The sequence below is a fragment of the Trachinotus anak genome, unplaced genomic scaffold (genome assembly GCF_046630095.1).
Source record: "Trachinotus anak isolate AG129_WGS33_773 ecotype Australia unplaced genomic scaffold, CSIRO_AGI_Tana_v1 ptg000001l, whole genome shotgun sequence".
Classification (NCBI taxonomy): Eukaryota; Metazoa; Chordata; class Actinopteri; order Carangiformes; family Carangidae; genus Trachinotus; species Trachinotus anak.
In genome coordinates, this window is record NW_027273852.1 from 23610267 (window position 1) to 23625672 (window position 15406).

The following is a 15406-nucleotide window of genomic DNA, read 5'->3' on the forward strand; positions in this document are numbered from 1 at the left end:
CATGAGTTTGTGCAAAATCTGATGACCCATGTTTTTCCAGCATAAGCTAATGTTTGACCGAGCTTTTTGTGATGTCACTGAGTTCTTGCCTTTTTCAGATCAGGTGACTGAGATCAGGTGACCGTGGATGAAAGTCCAGGACAATCAGGACTCCTTGGTCTACTCCGGTTGTCAGGTAGCTGTTGCAAAGCTCTGTGGTGTGTTTGGGTCATGATCCTGCTGCAGCATGAATCCTCCTCTACAAAGATGCTAATGGAGCGGCACTTCTCCTTAGTCAGGATGGAGTCAGGTCCAGAGAAGGTAAACACCCTCAGACTTGAATACTTCCACCACCATGTTTCACTGTGGGTTTGATACACTGTGGTTTCATTCTCTCTCCTGTTCATCTCCTTACATCCACCTTTTTCTCCCAGTTTGGGGGTCGCAGCCCCCAGTGCTCCAATTATCACTGGTACCACTGTTGCCTTTACTCTCCACATCTTTTCTAGCTACTCTTTCAGCCCTTGATATTTCTTGAGCTCCTTGTGTTCCTTCTTCTTGATGTTGCTGTCGCTTGGGATTGCTACATCTATCACCACTGCATTCTTCTGTAGTTTGTTGACCAACACGATGTCTGGTTGGTTAGCCATCACCAGTTTGTTGGTCTAGATCTGGAAGTCCCACAGGATTTTAGCTCGGTCATTCTCAAGCACCTTAAGAGGTGTCTTCCATTCCGACTTTGGGACTTCCAGTCCATACTCAGCACACATGTTCCTGTACACTACGCCAGCCACTTGGTTATGACGTTCCATGTGTGCTGTTCCTGCCTGCATCTTACACCCTGCTGTTATGTGCTGAACTGTCTCAGGGGTATTTTTGCACAGCCTGCACCAGGGGTCCTGTCTGGTGTGGTAGACCCTGGCCTCTATTGATCTTGTACTGAGTTCCTGTTCTTGTTCTGCCATGATTAGTGCTTTTGTGCTGTCTTTCAGTCCAGCTTTCTCCAGCCACTGGTAGGATTTCTTGATATCAGACACTTTTTCTATCTGTCGGTGGTACATGCCGTGTAGGCGCTTGTCCCTGCATGATGGTTCACCCTCCTATTCATCATCATCCTCAGGTTTCTGCTGCCTGAGGTATTCACTTAGCAGTTCATCTTTGGGACCATCTTCCTGATGTACTCCTCGATCTTTGTTGCTTCATCCTGGACAGTGACTCTGACACTCTCTAATCCTCGACCTCCCTTGTTCTGCTTAGGATACAGTCTCAGGGTGGTGGACTTGGGGTGAAACCCTTATATATATATATATATATATATCAGAATCAGAATCAGAATCAGAATCAGTTTTATTGCCAAGTATGTTTTCACATACAAGGAATTTTTTCTGGTGATTGGTGCAATTGATCAGCAACAGTGGGGCTCTCTAGCCTTGTTGATGAGGCTAATAGCAGATGGGAAGAAGCTATTTTTGTGGCGAGAGGTTTTGGTCCTGAAGGACCGCAGCCTCCTGCCAGAGGGGAGTGTCACAAAGAGTTTGTGTCCAGGGTGGGAGGAGTCAGCTACAATCTTCCCTGCACGCCTCAGAGTCCTTGAGGCGTACAGGTCCTGGAGGGACGGAAGATTGCAGCCAATCACCTTCTCAGCAGAGTGGATGATACGCTGCAGTCTGTTATTGTCCCTCTCCGTGGCAGCAGCGTACCAGATGGTGATGGAGGAGGTGAGGATGGACTCAATGATGGAGGTGTAGAAGTTCACCATCATAGTCCTTGGCAGGTTGAACTTCTTCAATTGCCTCAGGAAATACATCCTCTGCTGAGCTTTTTTGATGAGGGAGCTGATGTTTAGCTTTCATTTGAGACCCTGTGTGATGGTGGTTCCCAAGAAGCGAAAATGCTCCACGGTAGCCACGGGGGAGTCACACAGGGAGATGGGGGTGGGTGGGGCTGGGCTCTTCCTGAAGTCCACTATCATTTCCACTGTCTTCAGAGCGTTTAGCTCTAGGTTGTTCTGCCTGCACCAGGTCACCGGACGCTCAGTCTCCCACCTGTAGGCAGACTCATCGCCATCAGAGATAAGTCCAATGAGAGTGGTGTCGTCTGCAAACTTCAGGAGCTTGACAGACTGATGGCTGGAGGTGCAGGTGTTGGTGTACAGGGAGAAGAGCAGAGGAGAAAGAACGCAGCCTTGCGGGGATCCAGTGCTGATGGTCTGGGAGTCAGACACGTGCTTTCCTAGCTTCACGTGCTGCCTCCTGTCAGACAGGAAGTCGGTGATCCACCTGCAGGTGGAGTCAGGCACGCTCAGCTGGGAGAGCTTGTCCTGCAGCAGAGCCGGGATGATGGTGTTGAGGGCAGAGCTGAAGTCCACAAACAGGATCCTGGCATAGGTCCCTGAGGAGTCCAGGTGCTGGAGGATGAAGTGGAGAGCCATGTTGACGGCGTCGTCTACAGACCTGTTGGCTCTGTAGGCGAACTGCAGGGGGTCCAGGAGTGGGTCAGTGATGGATTTGAGATGGGACAGGACAAGGCGCTCAAATGATTTCATGACCACAGAGGTCAGGGCAATGGGTCTGTAGTCATTTAGTCCTGTGGGCCTTGGTTTTTTGGGGACAGGGATGATGGTGGAGGATTTTAAGCAGGCTGGCACGTGGCAGGTCTCCAGTGAGGTGTTGAAGATGTCCGTGAACACTGGAGACAGCTGATCAGCACAGTGCTTCAGGGATGATGGAGAGACAGAGTCAGGACCGGCTGCTTTGCGGGGGTTCTGCTTCTTAAAAAGCCTGTTGACATCTCTCTCAAGGATAGAGAGAGACGTTCCTTTGGTAGGGGAGGAGGGGGGTTCTGATGTGGCTCTGATGTGGAGGTTAGTGTCAGGCTTGTCCCACTGTCTTTCAAAGCGGCAGTAGAACTCATTCAGATCGTTGGCCAGACGGAAGTCATTAATGGAGTGGGGGGGTTTAGGTTTGTAGTTTGTGATCTTTCTGAGCCCTTTCCAGACAGAAGCAGAGTCATTGGCTGAGAACTGGAGCTGAAGTTTCTCAGAGTACAGTCGTTTAGCTTCTCTCACCGCCTTGCTAAACCTGTACTTGGACTCTTTAAACTTGTCCCTGCCCCCCCCTGAAAGCTTCCTCCTTTTGCCTCCTGAGCTGACTGAGCTTAGCTGTGAACCAGGGTTTGTCATTGTTATAACTCACCCTGGTGCGTGATGGGATACAGCAGTCCTCACAGAAGCTAAAGTATGACGTCACAGCCTCTGTGAACTCATCCAGACTGTTGGAAGCAGTCCTGAACACCTCCCAGTCAGTGCAGTCCAAACATGCCCGCAGATCCTCTATGGCTTCACTGCTCCACTGCTTTGATGTCTTCGCAACAGGTTTACACAGTTTTAGTTTCTGCCTGTATGTGGGAATCAGGTGGACTATGACATGGTCAGAGTGGCCCAGTGCAGCCCGGGGGACGGCGTGATAAGCACCACTGATTGTGGTGTAACAGTGGTCCAGAGTGTTCCCCTCTCTGGTCGGGCAATTAACAAACTGTCTGTATTTGGGCAGTTCATGACTGAGGTCACCTTTGTTAAAGTCACCAAGGACAATAACTACGGAGTCCGGGTTGGTCCGCTCCACACACCGTATCTGGTCTGCGAGCGCCCGCTGTGCCTCCTGCACGTTTGCCTGTGGTGGGATGTAAACACCGACCAGGATGATTGAGGTGAACTCACGGGGGGAGTAGAAGGGCCTGCAGTTTATGATGAAAGTCTCCAGGTCAGGAGAACAGTGCTGCAGGATCACTGTCACGTCTTTGCACCAGCCACTGTTTGCATAAAAGCAGATTCCTCCACCTTTGGTTTTGCCGGACAGCTCTGTGTCGCGATCCGCTCTGAAGAGTTGGAAGCCGGCCAGCTCCAGCGCAGAGTTCGGAATCGATCCACACAGCCACGTCTCCGTGAAGCACAGGACGGAAGATGAGGAAAAGTCTCATATATATATATATATATATGTATGTGTGCGTGTGTGTGTATGTACCTGCACACAGATATGAAATAATTACATAGGATATAGTTTGGCATTTACATTTTATTGGATGTAGACCTCATTCACTGCACAAACAATTTCACAATAAAAATTAGCTTGTTTAAATGAAAGTCTGTGTGACGTCATAACATGTAACAGCATCTGTAAATACAGGCCCCTAAGCAGATCTGGCAGGTCAAGCACATCATGTTTCAACATATTCTTCTGCATAGTCCTTTTTTCTATTTATCAACATAAACCAAACTTCAAAGATGTATTATTTTGTATCAACACCTTTATGTGAAAGAAACTGTCAAAATTATGATTTACTGTAAATCGTAAACTATCTGATTTAAGAGTAAGTCAGCGAGACTAAGAGATGTCATCTGAGCATATTTCTGTCAATACACAGAAAACACTGAGGTTCAGTATTTTCCTTAAAGACAGTCTCAGCAGCACCTGTATCTGATGAGAAAATTAGTATATAATTACACAAACTGTGTCTCATGGTTGAAACTTTTGATAATTATGCAATACTGATCTCATAAGAAGTCACAATAACAAAATAAAGTTTTCTTTACTTTTTGATTTATTTTTTGGTAAATTTAATGGGCTCCTATAGTGTAGTATGAGTGTAATAGTAGAATCTGAACTCCTAGAAACATGACCTTCCTGTTCACGTTGATAGATACAGCTACCTGGATCTCATGTTGCACCTTTAACCTCTCTGTGTTTATTAGACCAGGAGTCTTATTTCCTGTTTTACTTTGAAATACTTACCTGTTGTTTCGGTTCCTATTACTCACCTGCCTCTGGTGCTCTTGCCAGTCCCTGTTTTCCTTACGCTTGTGCAGATCATTTCTGTTCCCCTGTGTGTCTCTACTGTTTGATCCCATGGTTCTCAGATTCTTCTCTGGGTCTGTGGATTTGCTCCCTGTCTGCTCCTGTTTGCTTTATGTTTAAGCTTTGCTAACTCTGTCTGCACAGCCCTCTGGAAAATATTAATTCCATCTGAAAATCTATTTAAAATGAGGAAATGATGGACTGTTGTCAAAATGACAACACTGCCATGAAAACACATTTCTAGAGAGACAACATTCCTGGATTTTGGTTTACTGCTGCTGGATATGGCTGGGTCATGAATAACCCACCATGACTGATGGTAATAGGCTGACACAGCTGTCAATCAAGTGACCAGGCCTCATCTTCATGTTAAAAACATGTACAGTATTTGGAGCGTGAAGCTGTGAAACAGTTGGGACTTACCTAGGTTGAGGTAGAGGGCCAGTTTTCCTCGGTGAAGCTCCAGTGTGATGTAATCTCCCCTCTGTCCCTCCCCATGCAGTAAAACCCCCTCAGCCTGGCAGCTTTTAAAGCGCAAAGAGATCACATCCTTCACTGTGGACATGGACTTCTGGTTGAACCGGTACAGCAAAGAGCTTCTGCCATCAAAGTCTGCTACATCTGACTCTAAAAGAAAGAAAAGTCATCAGAATAAAAAGTGAAGATCATCCTGAGTAACATGTGCTACATGCTCAAACCTCTAAAGTCTGGCAACCTACATGTGTTTTCACAGCTGTGATCAGACTCAGAGTAACCATGGGTCAAATCAATGTGTCTGTGTGGGTGTACATATGATCCTTCATCTACACATAAGACAAACATGAAGAAGCAAATCACACAGCACAGTGCAGCAGAGCAGTTTAATGAGCCACAGCAGCAACATATCACCTGCAGACAGGTTACACAGGACTTGTGACATTTCGACAGGTGTTCAACTGTTTGGCACCCTCACCCTCATCCTCACCCTCACCTTAAAGGGTTTACTAATTATTAGTTGAATATTTGTATAAACGCTGTTAAACATTAAGATTAGTGAAATGTAACGTGTTGCTCTGTAAAGGTAAATCCTAACATTAGCACAGTGTTTTACAAGGCCGATGTGTGCTGTGTGTATTTGATTTGCGACACTGTGTCGTCTGTCTGCTGCTGCAGAAGTGTTTAGGGACACACAGGCAGCATGTGACACTGTTTACCCTATAAACCTTCTATAATGCTCATGGCCTCTTGACAAGTGTTATCTCTGACTTTGTATTTAACTGTGTCACAGGTCTGTGTCACAGGATGCCACCTGACACCTCCAGTGTGTGTTGCACTTTGTGTCCAGTCAAACCAGAAAGTTATAAGATGCACATGCATTGCGCCGTTGTTTCCAGCAGCTGCCCTTCCTCAGCATGCAAACTGGCAAGTGTCACAACCAAGCACAGGTGAGCTCAACAACATAACCAAGCACAACAACACAGCCAATAAGAGGACTCGTATCCCACCTAACACTCCAACCAAGAAGGACCTTGCAACTAAAAACATAAATATTATTATTAATCATATCATATTTTAAAAATGATATTACAAATCAATGTTTGCAGGAGGAATAAATAAAGAATTTAAGTGCAGTGCTGAAACTCATATTGAAGCTGACAACTACAAGCTACTGTCAAAGCAACGCAAGTGATAGAAGCCTCTTGGAATTGTCCATATTCACACAAGAAACATATTTGCACCAGGGCCAGTCACAATTATATTATACTACTGTCCATGTTATTGTGTTGTCAATAAACCAGTATAATATTGAACCAAAGAAACATGGTTCCACTTTGAAATATGAAGCATGACAAGACCATATGAGCCTGTAAATAGCTTGTTTATATCTCTGGGTTATTTGTGCATAAAATCACTAATATGTTAAAACCTGTGAAGGGTACAGAAGTGAAACTTGACAGATGGCTGGCCACTGGTAAAATGCTTCACATAGTCAAAGGTTTTTGCAATAGCTCCAGCACATAGCCAGTTACAAAACAATTTTGTATGTTTTTTAAAAGTAAGTTTGGGGGTGCCTTGGTGGCTCACCTGGTAGAGCACATACCATTAAGGGGTTCGAATCCGACGTGGAGAGAGAGAGATAACACTTGTCAAGAGGCCATGAGCATTATAGAAGGTTTATAGGGTAAACGGTGTCACATGCTGCCTGTGTGTCCCTAAACACTTCTGCAGCAGCAGACAGACGACACAGTGTCGCAAGTCAAATACACACAGCACACATCGGCCTTGTAAAACACTGTGCTAATGTTAGGATTTACCTTTACAGAGCAACACATTACATTTCACTAATCTTAATGTTTAACAGCGTTTATACAAATATTCAACCAATAATTAGTAAACCCTTTAAGGTGAGGGTGAGGATGAGGGTGAGGGTGCCAAACAGTTGAACACCTGTCGAAATCCGACCCGTGGCCCTTTGCTGCATGTCATCCCCTCTCTCTCCCTGACTTTCCTGTCACTCTCTCACCGACCTATCCAATAAAGGCATTAAAAGGCCAAAAAATTACAACAAAGTATAAAAAATGTGATCTATTGTAACAGACTGTTACCATGATTAAAATCACAGATTGCTCTGGATTGATGGAAACATTTGAGATAATATAAATACACAATTCAACTACATATATAACATAGGTCAAGACATTTTAATGTGGAAAAGTTACAGACTATAACTTTAAATTTTGAATTTTTTCAACATATATAACAACTACCTGTATTTTCTGCATTCGTCCCTTCATCACTGACATGGCAGTTTCAATCAGTTTAGTTTGAAACTGTCATGCTAATACTGTCATAGCTTGAAAAGCCTCAGAGTCATCTGGGTTGAACTCAACACAAAAGCTCTGAATGGATTGATGGATTTACACTATCCTGAGCAAATCCCCTGATTTTACTGAAGTTACTCCTGGTCTAAAAATATACAGTTTTGATCTGAACACTAAGATCCAGAAATGAATGAAAATTGGCCTGGGACTTTTGACTGGGACCAGCCCACCACAACTCACCTGGAAACACACCATCACATACAGCTTGTGTCACACTTTACACGAATCATGTGATGAACACAAATTCATTTGCACCAACCCTGGAGGAGGCATGGAGCATGGGCCAGGGAAGAACAGCTTAAAGAGGCAGATCCAGGAGTTTATCATCACTGTCCTACATGTTGTGAGATAAAGCATTTTTCTGGGGCTGAGATTTATGCGCTTGTACAGTGCAGATATATGTGTAGGACTGTCTGCACTGTACTAGGAGCCATTCTAGCTTAATACAATTACAGATTGTGTGATGATTTTGTTACTGTAGTTTGTGAAGAAAAATCTTTAATCCACAACTACACCGATAGATAGATAAAATACTTTATTAATCCATTGGGGAAATTCAGATTGTCCAGCAGCTCAATAATGTATCCAGTTGAGATTTAAGTCCATGTCATGATCCACTGCCTTTGTCTGACATGTCTGATGGCAGTGAGAACAAGGGATTTCCTGAACTGCTCAGTGCTGCAGCCTCTCCACAACAGTCCTCAGTGAGTCCAGACTCCTGCCAGTCACAGACCTAGCCTAAGCCTTTTAACCAGCTGGTCCAGTCTTTTTGTTTTCTTATCTGACCTGCTGCTGCCCCAGCAGACCACAGCAGAGAAGAGGACCCTCTCCACCACTGCCTGATAAAACATGCAGCATTTCACTGCAGACGTCAAAGGACCTGAGCTTCCAGAGGAAAAAGAGCCAACTCTGCCCCTTCCTGTAGATGGCATCTGTGTTCAGGGACCAACTACAACAAAGTAGCTCCAGTCTCAAAAATGACCAGATAACTGTGTCAACACACTGACGAGTATCAACAGTGGTTATAGAGAGAGAATTCAGGCAGCTAAGCAGCTAATACCGCACAAGACAGATTTTTAATTTCAGTAGATTTTCTCCTTTCATTGGATCTTTCTGTGATAACATTCTGTAGGTCTGAGGTGATCACACAGACTTTGAGGGCTTTAATTGTGTCCAAGACTTTCTGAAGAAACCAGAGCAGAAACCTGAACCCACTCTACTGCTCTGCTCCTCCTCTCCGTTCGAGTACTACAGGAAGGAACATTACAAAAAAAACTTTATGAAGTAAACAAAGTGTTCCCCTGGTTTTGCATTTTTACATCAGGCTTTTCTATCCAGGAAAAACATTTTGCGTTTATGAATTTTCCATGTTCTTGAATGTGTTCCACATAGGAAGGGTCATGATAGTGGGATAGCCTACTGTATGTCTTAGCAATAATTTATAAAAATATATCATATACCAACATAACTACGTAATGTAAGCTACATTCGAATATCAGTCCGAAGTTAGAGACAAATTGTTGCTGTAATTTCAAAACTGGATTACTTGAGAAAGGCAAAAGGCACAGATGAATACTTGATACCGGTAGGGACTGCTATTTATTTTGATGTATGGTTTTTAAACTCAGGAGTTAGTGAGGTATTGCGCAGACAAGAATGGGTGTGGAGATGGACACAGAGCTATATGCAGAATATGACAAAATTTGATGAAACTGGGAAATTGATTTCATTGATGTTAATTTTATCGCAAATCGTTTATCACAGCAACTAGTGGGTAGCACTGGTGGGAAGTTGTTTGGTTTCATGTAATATATGTATGTTAATTGTGTGATGAGTATTCTGCCAATTTAATAGAGATGAATGGGTGCAATTTGGATGCATCGGTTGAGACATTACTGTTTCTGAAATGTGATAAGGAAGTTTTACTGGGGCACAGCAGATATATACTGGGGCACGTACCCCAGTAAAATGGGTCTGGCAACCCTGATTCTCTCAGACACAAAGTTCTGACACATTTACTAACTTCTTACAGCGGGTACACACACACACACACACACACACACACACAGGTCTCATGTCTACATGAATATAATCCAACAATAGGAATACATAATTACACACACATACACAACCACAGTCAACACAGCCTCATATAAAAATAGCAAGCCCAGCACATATCCTGCATCAGTCTTTGTTATTACATTCTATGACTCATCCAATTCATGAATAAATCATTTACAGTCAGTTTCACTGTAAATTACTTCAGCCTTAATTTTCCGGTAAATTAATGTGACAGGACTAAAATATCACCATTTTGATAGATAGATAGTAAAGTTATATTAACAGTCAGAAGTCTTGTTACAGGCTGAAATGTGTACATTTGTAAAGATGGGGCACAGCCATGTTGATCCACAGGACAAGCTGCTCCATAGAAATAAAAAGTAGTGCCTAGCTATCTGTGTTCCTTCTCATTTCACAACCATTGATTTACAGGACAGTCTTGACCGGCTGTGCAGTAAAGCTAATGTGTAACCACAGAGGATAGTACAATAATATCTCTGCATCAGACCAGAGACAATCTAATTTGAACATCATCTTCATATTATATTTCCATATGAAACTGACCTCAGTGTGTCCTGAACAGAAACTGATGGAGTTAGATGAAGACAGAAGACCCAATGTCTTCCAAATAAAACTGAGGAAATGAAGAAACAAGGAAACATACAGAAAACATACAGAAAAGTCCAGTAACACTGAGATCCTCCATACAGATGGTGGTGAATTTCACAACTTCATCACTTTGCAAAAAACTTTTGACTTTATCATGAGTCCAGTCAAGTAATGACTTTATAAGCTTCTTTACAAATAAAACTGTAACATTAGAGAAACAATGCAGCATCTCCTCCCCATAGCTGACTCAAAAGACTGTTCAAAGATGTTTTTCCTTTAATCAACACTTCTTTATTACATTACATTTACATTTACTCATTTGGCAGATGCTTTTATCCAAAGTGATTTACAGGTGAGGGACAAGAGTAAAGCTACAGTGCAGTGGGAAACCTTTGTGTAAGTTTTAGGTAATACATATTTTTAATAAGTGCTGGGAGATTGAACACAGAAGTGCATCAAGAAGTGCTAGTTAGACATGTTCATGTTTTTAGGAAAGAAGGTGCTCTTGGAAGAGATGAGTTTTCAAGAGATTCTTGAAAATAGAGAGGGACGCTCCTGCTCTGATAGAACTTGCTTGTTCCACCATTGGGAAACCACAGATGAGAACAATCTGGACTGAGATTGCCTTGTGTTCAGGGATGGCAAAGTCTGATCAGTTTATCTTTATTAACAGGTTATGTACCACAGGGTAGCAGTAATTAAACCTCTACTTCAAAAGCCTAGTCTTGACCTTCAAAACTTTACTCAATCCCCCACCACCCCCACCAGACACAAACCAGTTCTGTGATTATTTGCACAGGGATGGTTTGCTTGAAGATTTGAGGATTTAGAGTCCATCATAGCACAGAAACAGCTCTGGTTAGGTCACCATTTATCTTCTCATAGCCTCATACAATGGACTTCTCTATACTTGTCCTCCTCCTGTCTTAGTACTGCATTTGACACCATCGATCACAAGATCTTATTACAGAGACTAGAACATGTACTAAGCTGGTTTAAGTTGGGCTCATCAAATAGATTCTAGTTTGTTCATGTTAATAATGACATGGAGTTCCACAAAGTTCTGTGCTAGGACTGATACTTTTCAACCTATATATGCTTCCTCTAGGAAACATCATAAGGAAGCACCAGATAAATGTCCATTGTTAGGCAGATGACACCCAGCTATCTATGAAGCCAGGTGAGACTAACCAGGTGGCCAAGCTTCAGGTGAGTCTTTAGGACATAAAGTGCTGGATGACCAGTAATTTTTTACAAGCTGCAGTTATTGTACTTGGCCTCAAACACCTCAGAAATACATGATCTGATAATATACAGGATCCAGATCTGTCATTACAACACCTATTATTATTATTATTATTATTGATATCACCATTACCTGTGGGTATTACTTTTATTATTTTCACTATAACAATCAACAATACATACAGCTGCACCTGGTGTCTCTCTTCTTTCCCCTCGTCTTTACACCCACATAAACACATGAACTGGTCACTCCTGGTGTGAGTGAGGGGTTGGATGGACAGACTGAGCTCTCTGAGTGTGTTGCAAACTGCAGGGTGTGTCACTCACTGTAGGAGCAGCCGTACACCTCCACTCTGAGGCCCAGCCAGCCACTTGGGTTCCAGTCCAGAGGGACGAAACGCAGGAAACGGGTTCTCACTGAGTGGGACAGCTTGTTCTGGACAACAGCCTCTGAATTCATGTTCCCCACAAATCTCTGGAAGAACAAGAGACAGAAATCATGGTTATAAACAGAATTTAACTGATGTAAACAAATGTACAAAACAATCTGAAGAAAACTGACGTAAAATTTCCATTGGGAAGTAAAAAAAATATTTTCTATCAGCTGGATGGCTGAAATCCAAGCAGGGGAAAACATCTACCTCCTTTTAATAGCAAAGTGCTGACAGGGCAGATCCAAGGGAAATGTTTATTTCTCCTTTAACATATTATTTTATCTCTCAGAACCATTGTGTGGTGAAGAAATATGAGATTATCTGGTCCATCATGGTGAGGAAAACATGGGGAAATAATAGCAGCAAAAAGCCAGAGGATGTTACAACTGCAGCTTTCACACACAACCTGCACCAGATTTAAGACTGCAACACCTTCATTTCAAAACAAGGAGTTAACAGTTCACAGACCTCATCAATTTCAGAAATTATGCATATGACCATTAATTGGTCTGATCATCTATCAGTCTCTGTCCGTAGAAATGTTCTGACTTTGTGCACAAAATAAGCTTGCAAGTAAAATTACCGTCAGATTTATGACACGTGAACACCGGTCAGTTTTGATCTTTTCCCCTGTGGATTTGTTAGTGAATCAGAATCACTCTAGATTGACAGGTGCCATGGCCCCATCTCTCTCTTTGTAAGGTCATATGGTTTCCTGCAGGTGCATCATGGAGAAAGTGGTGAAGCTGTTGTAAAAGAGACACATCTAAACCTGAATCAAAAGAGCAGAAGACTTCCATGACTGAAGAAACTGAAACAATAGTGTGAAGTGGAAGTGATTCCTCTGGAGTGAAGATGGTAAAATAAATTGAGGCTGCAATAACCTATGAGGGGAATGTTGTGTCCCCAGAGATACAGACTGTTGCTCAGGTAAAAAACCAATGGTTTGACATTAAAGTTGATATGGAAAAAAAAGAACAGACCAAAAAAAACCGAAACGGAGATGAGACTGTTACTGTTCCTGCCTTTCAAGACTCACTGCAGTGGACAGACTTTTAGGTCCACAGCAGAAAAGACACATTTAAAGGGTCTGGTCGTCCAAAAAACAAACATATTTTCCCACCTGTCCCCAGTAGTATTTACCCATTTATGCCAGTTATTGAATCCTTTAATTTAAAGAATTAAGATGATTTGATCAAATTTTCTGCATACATATGAGGTATTGTGATTTCAAGTTAAATTTAAAAATTTTGATTAGATTAGATTAGATTAGATTTGAAAGTCTTTATTGTCCCCAATTTCGTTTGCAACAGTCAACACAGCCAGTACACATCATAAATAAAGTCATACAATAAATAGAGACATAGCATATAACATATGGTGGAGAGAATAAATTACAGTAAGATATAAAACACCAAGAGTCCATCTGTATTTGTTCATTGCAGTGATAACCAGGCCAACAACTTGTTAAAAAACCCAACAGCTGTATAGTATACCTCCTTCCTGAAGGTGGTGTGCCAAAATGACCTTTGCCCTCTGAGTGGCTCTGACTTGGTGCCAAAGTGCCAATGATCTTTTAGCAAGTTTAACAATATTTCCCAACCTGTTTTTGTGAATCATACTGAGGTTCCCAAACCAACAGATCATTGCAAAAGTTAAAATTAGAATACTGGATTATTACATTTAAATTTAGTTGGGAGTCAAGTGACTGGTTGGATAAAATTTCTCGCTCTCCCTTGCTTCCCCATTTTCAACCAGTTTGAGGTCTTTTTTTTGTTTTTTGTTATAGCCACAGTATTTTCATCTATTTGGGGCAGAAATGGATGAATTCAGAGAGAAAATCAACACATGTGGTGCTTCCATGAAGTTAATCAAAGGGACTTGTTTTATTAAACTTGACGCAATAGCAGATATGTTAGTAGAGAAACAATGTGAATCCTACAGCTCTGGCTCTCTCAGCTTCAAGAAATGGGTAAATGCACCAATGACAAACTAAACACCATCCAGTCTGAACTGACCTCACTATCAGGGACTATTAATTAAAGCCGATCTCTTATGCCGTGCATTATCTCACTCGGTCACAAGTGGTTCCCTTCCCTCCAGGCTGAGAAACCTGAGAACATGCGGACACACCAGATCTACAATGGCCTGTCTCCATTGACGGGTGGAGACTGAGATTTACTGTGGATTACAACACCTAACACAGTCAAACACGGCAAGCCTTTGCTCAGGCGATGGACATCACACATGAAAGAGGAGTGGAATTTTTCCTGCTCTACCCAGCGACCCTGAAAATTAAAGATGGAGCGGACTATTGGTTTTTAACAGCCCAAAAGATGCAAAGGAATTCCTCAACACTGGACCGACTGCAAAGCAAGAGAAGACCCCCGGGCCCTGGCCGCTGAGGTGGTTAGGTGCCACACCCATAGCAGGACCACTCAAGCGGCTTCAGAGGATCCTTGACCCCACTTAGTGTTTGGATTAATGTATGGTTGTAGCTACGGGCTAGTTTTTAAACTATAACCCCAACTCGCTAATTGCTCTGCTCACAGGCTGGCTCAGAGACACTGGCAGTGTCAGACCAGCTAACTAATCCAGCATCACAGTAAAGCACTATGGACTAAGTGCACATCGGGAAATACCCGCAGCCTTACATCTATTCAGTGTTTTTATTGCAGATCACTTGACTAGCATAATGATCATATTTTTTTATTGTCGTATTCTTTCTTGTAAATGGCTTGTGAAGTGATGTTGGAGGCTGTTACAAGGTAACAAGCATTAATTTTCTTTCTTATTTCATTGCTTTAATTCTAGTCTTGTGTTAGTGTTACTACTTCATTCCATTCCTGTTTACATTACTGTGATAATATGTATACAACTAAGATTACAAACAGTGAGTTGAGTGTTTTGAATTGCTGAGCATTGTTTAACCTACTTGGCATATTGTAACTCTATTAGATTACCTAAATTTGTTAGGCCAACTATTGCTATAATGAGACAAATGTTGGGACAGGCTTTGTGCCACTCATCACTATCAGTGCACTGTTTTTCTTTTACTCAAAGATGTTAGTTGCCTTGCAGATAAATGCCATCACGTTGTAGTGTCTTCTGCATCCTGTACTAAAACCAAAGGTGTAGCTATTATAGCCAGATGCAATCTCAAAATCATGTTCCTGGACACATGGTCAGATACAGCAGCAGACTGACTATATTCAAAGGCTAAATTTATGGCAGGAAGATTGTCTTTAATGTCTATGCATGCCCCAAAACTGATTTGACAAAAGGTTTTACAGCAATTTGACAAATGCGATGCTGTACTTAAGTGAATACTCATTCATAGTGGGTGGAGGCTTTAATGTGGTCT

General features: G+C 42.4%; 1 protein-coding gene across 5 annotated transcripts in view; it reads right to left on the bottom strand.

The window, feature by feature from the left end:
* LOC139625093 (contactin-associated protein-like 5) overlaps positions 1 to 15406 on the bottom strand; it is a 141131-nt gene that overhangs the window by 68235 nt on the left and 57490 nt on the right. For all 5 annotated transcript variants that reach the window (XR_011691834.1, XM_071484716.1, XM_071484745.1 and 2 more), the window contains exons 4-5: positions 11936 to 12083; positions 5256 to 5459 (exon numbers count right to left, since the gene is read on the bottom strand). Coding sequence is in view for 4 of the 5 variants with exons in the window: in XM_071484716.1 (XP_071340817.1) it covers positions 5256 to 5459; positions 11936 to 12083 (352 nt within the window). In the remaining variant the exon portion in view is untranslated. The remainder of the gene's footprint in view (positions 1 to 5255; positions 5460 to 11935; positions 12084 to 15406) is intronic.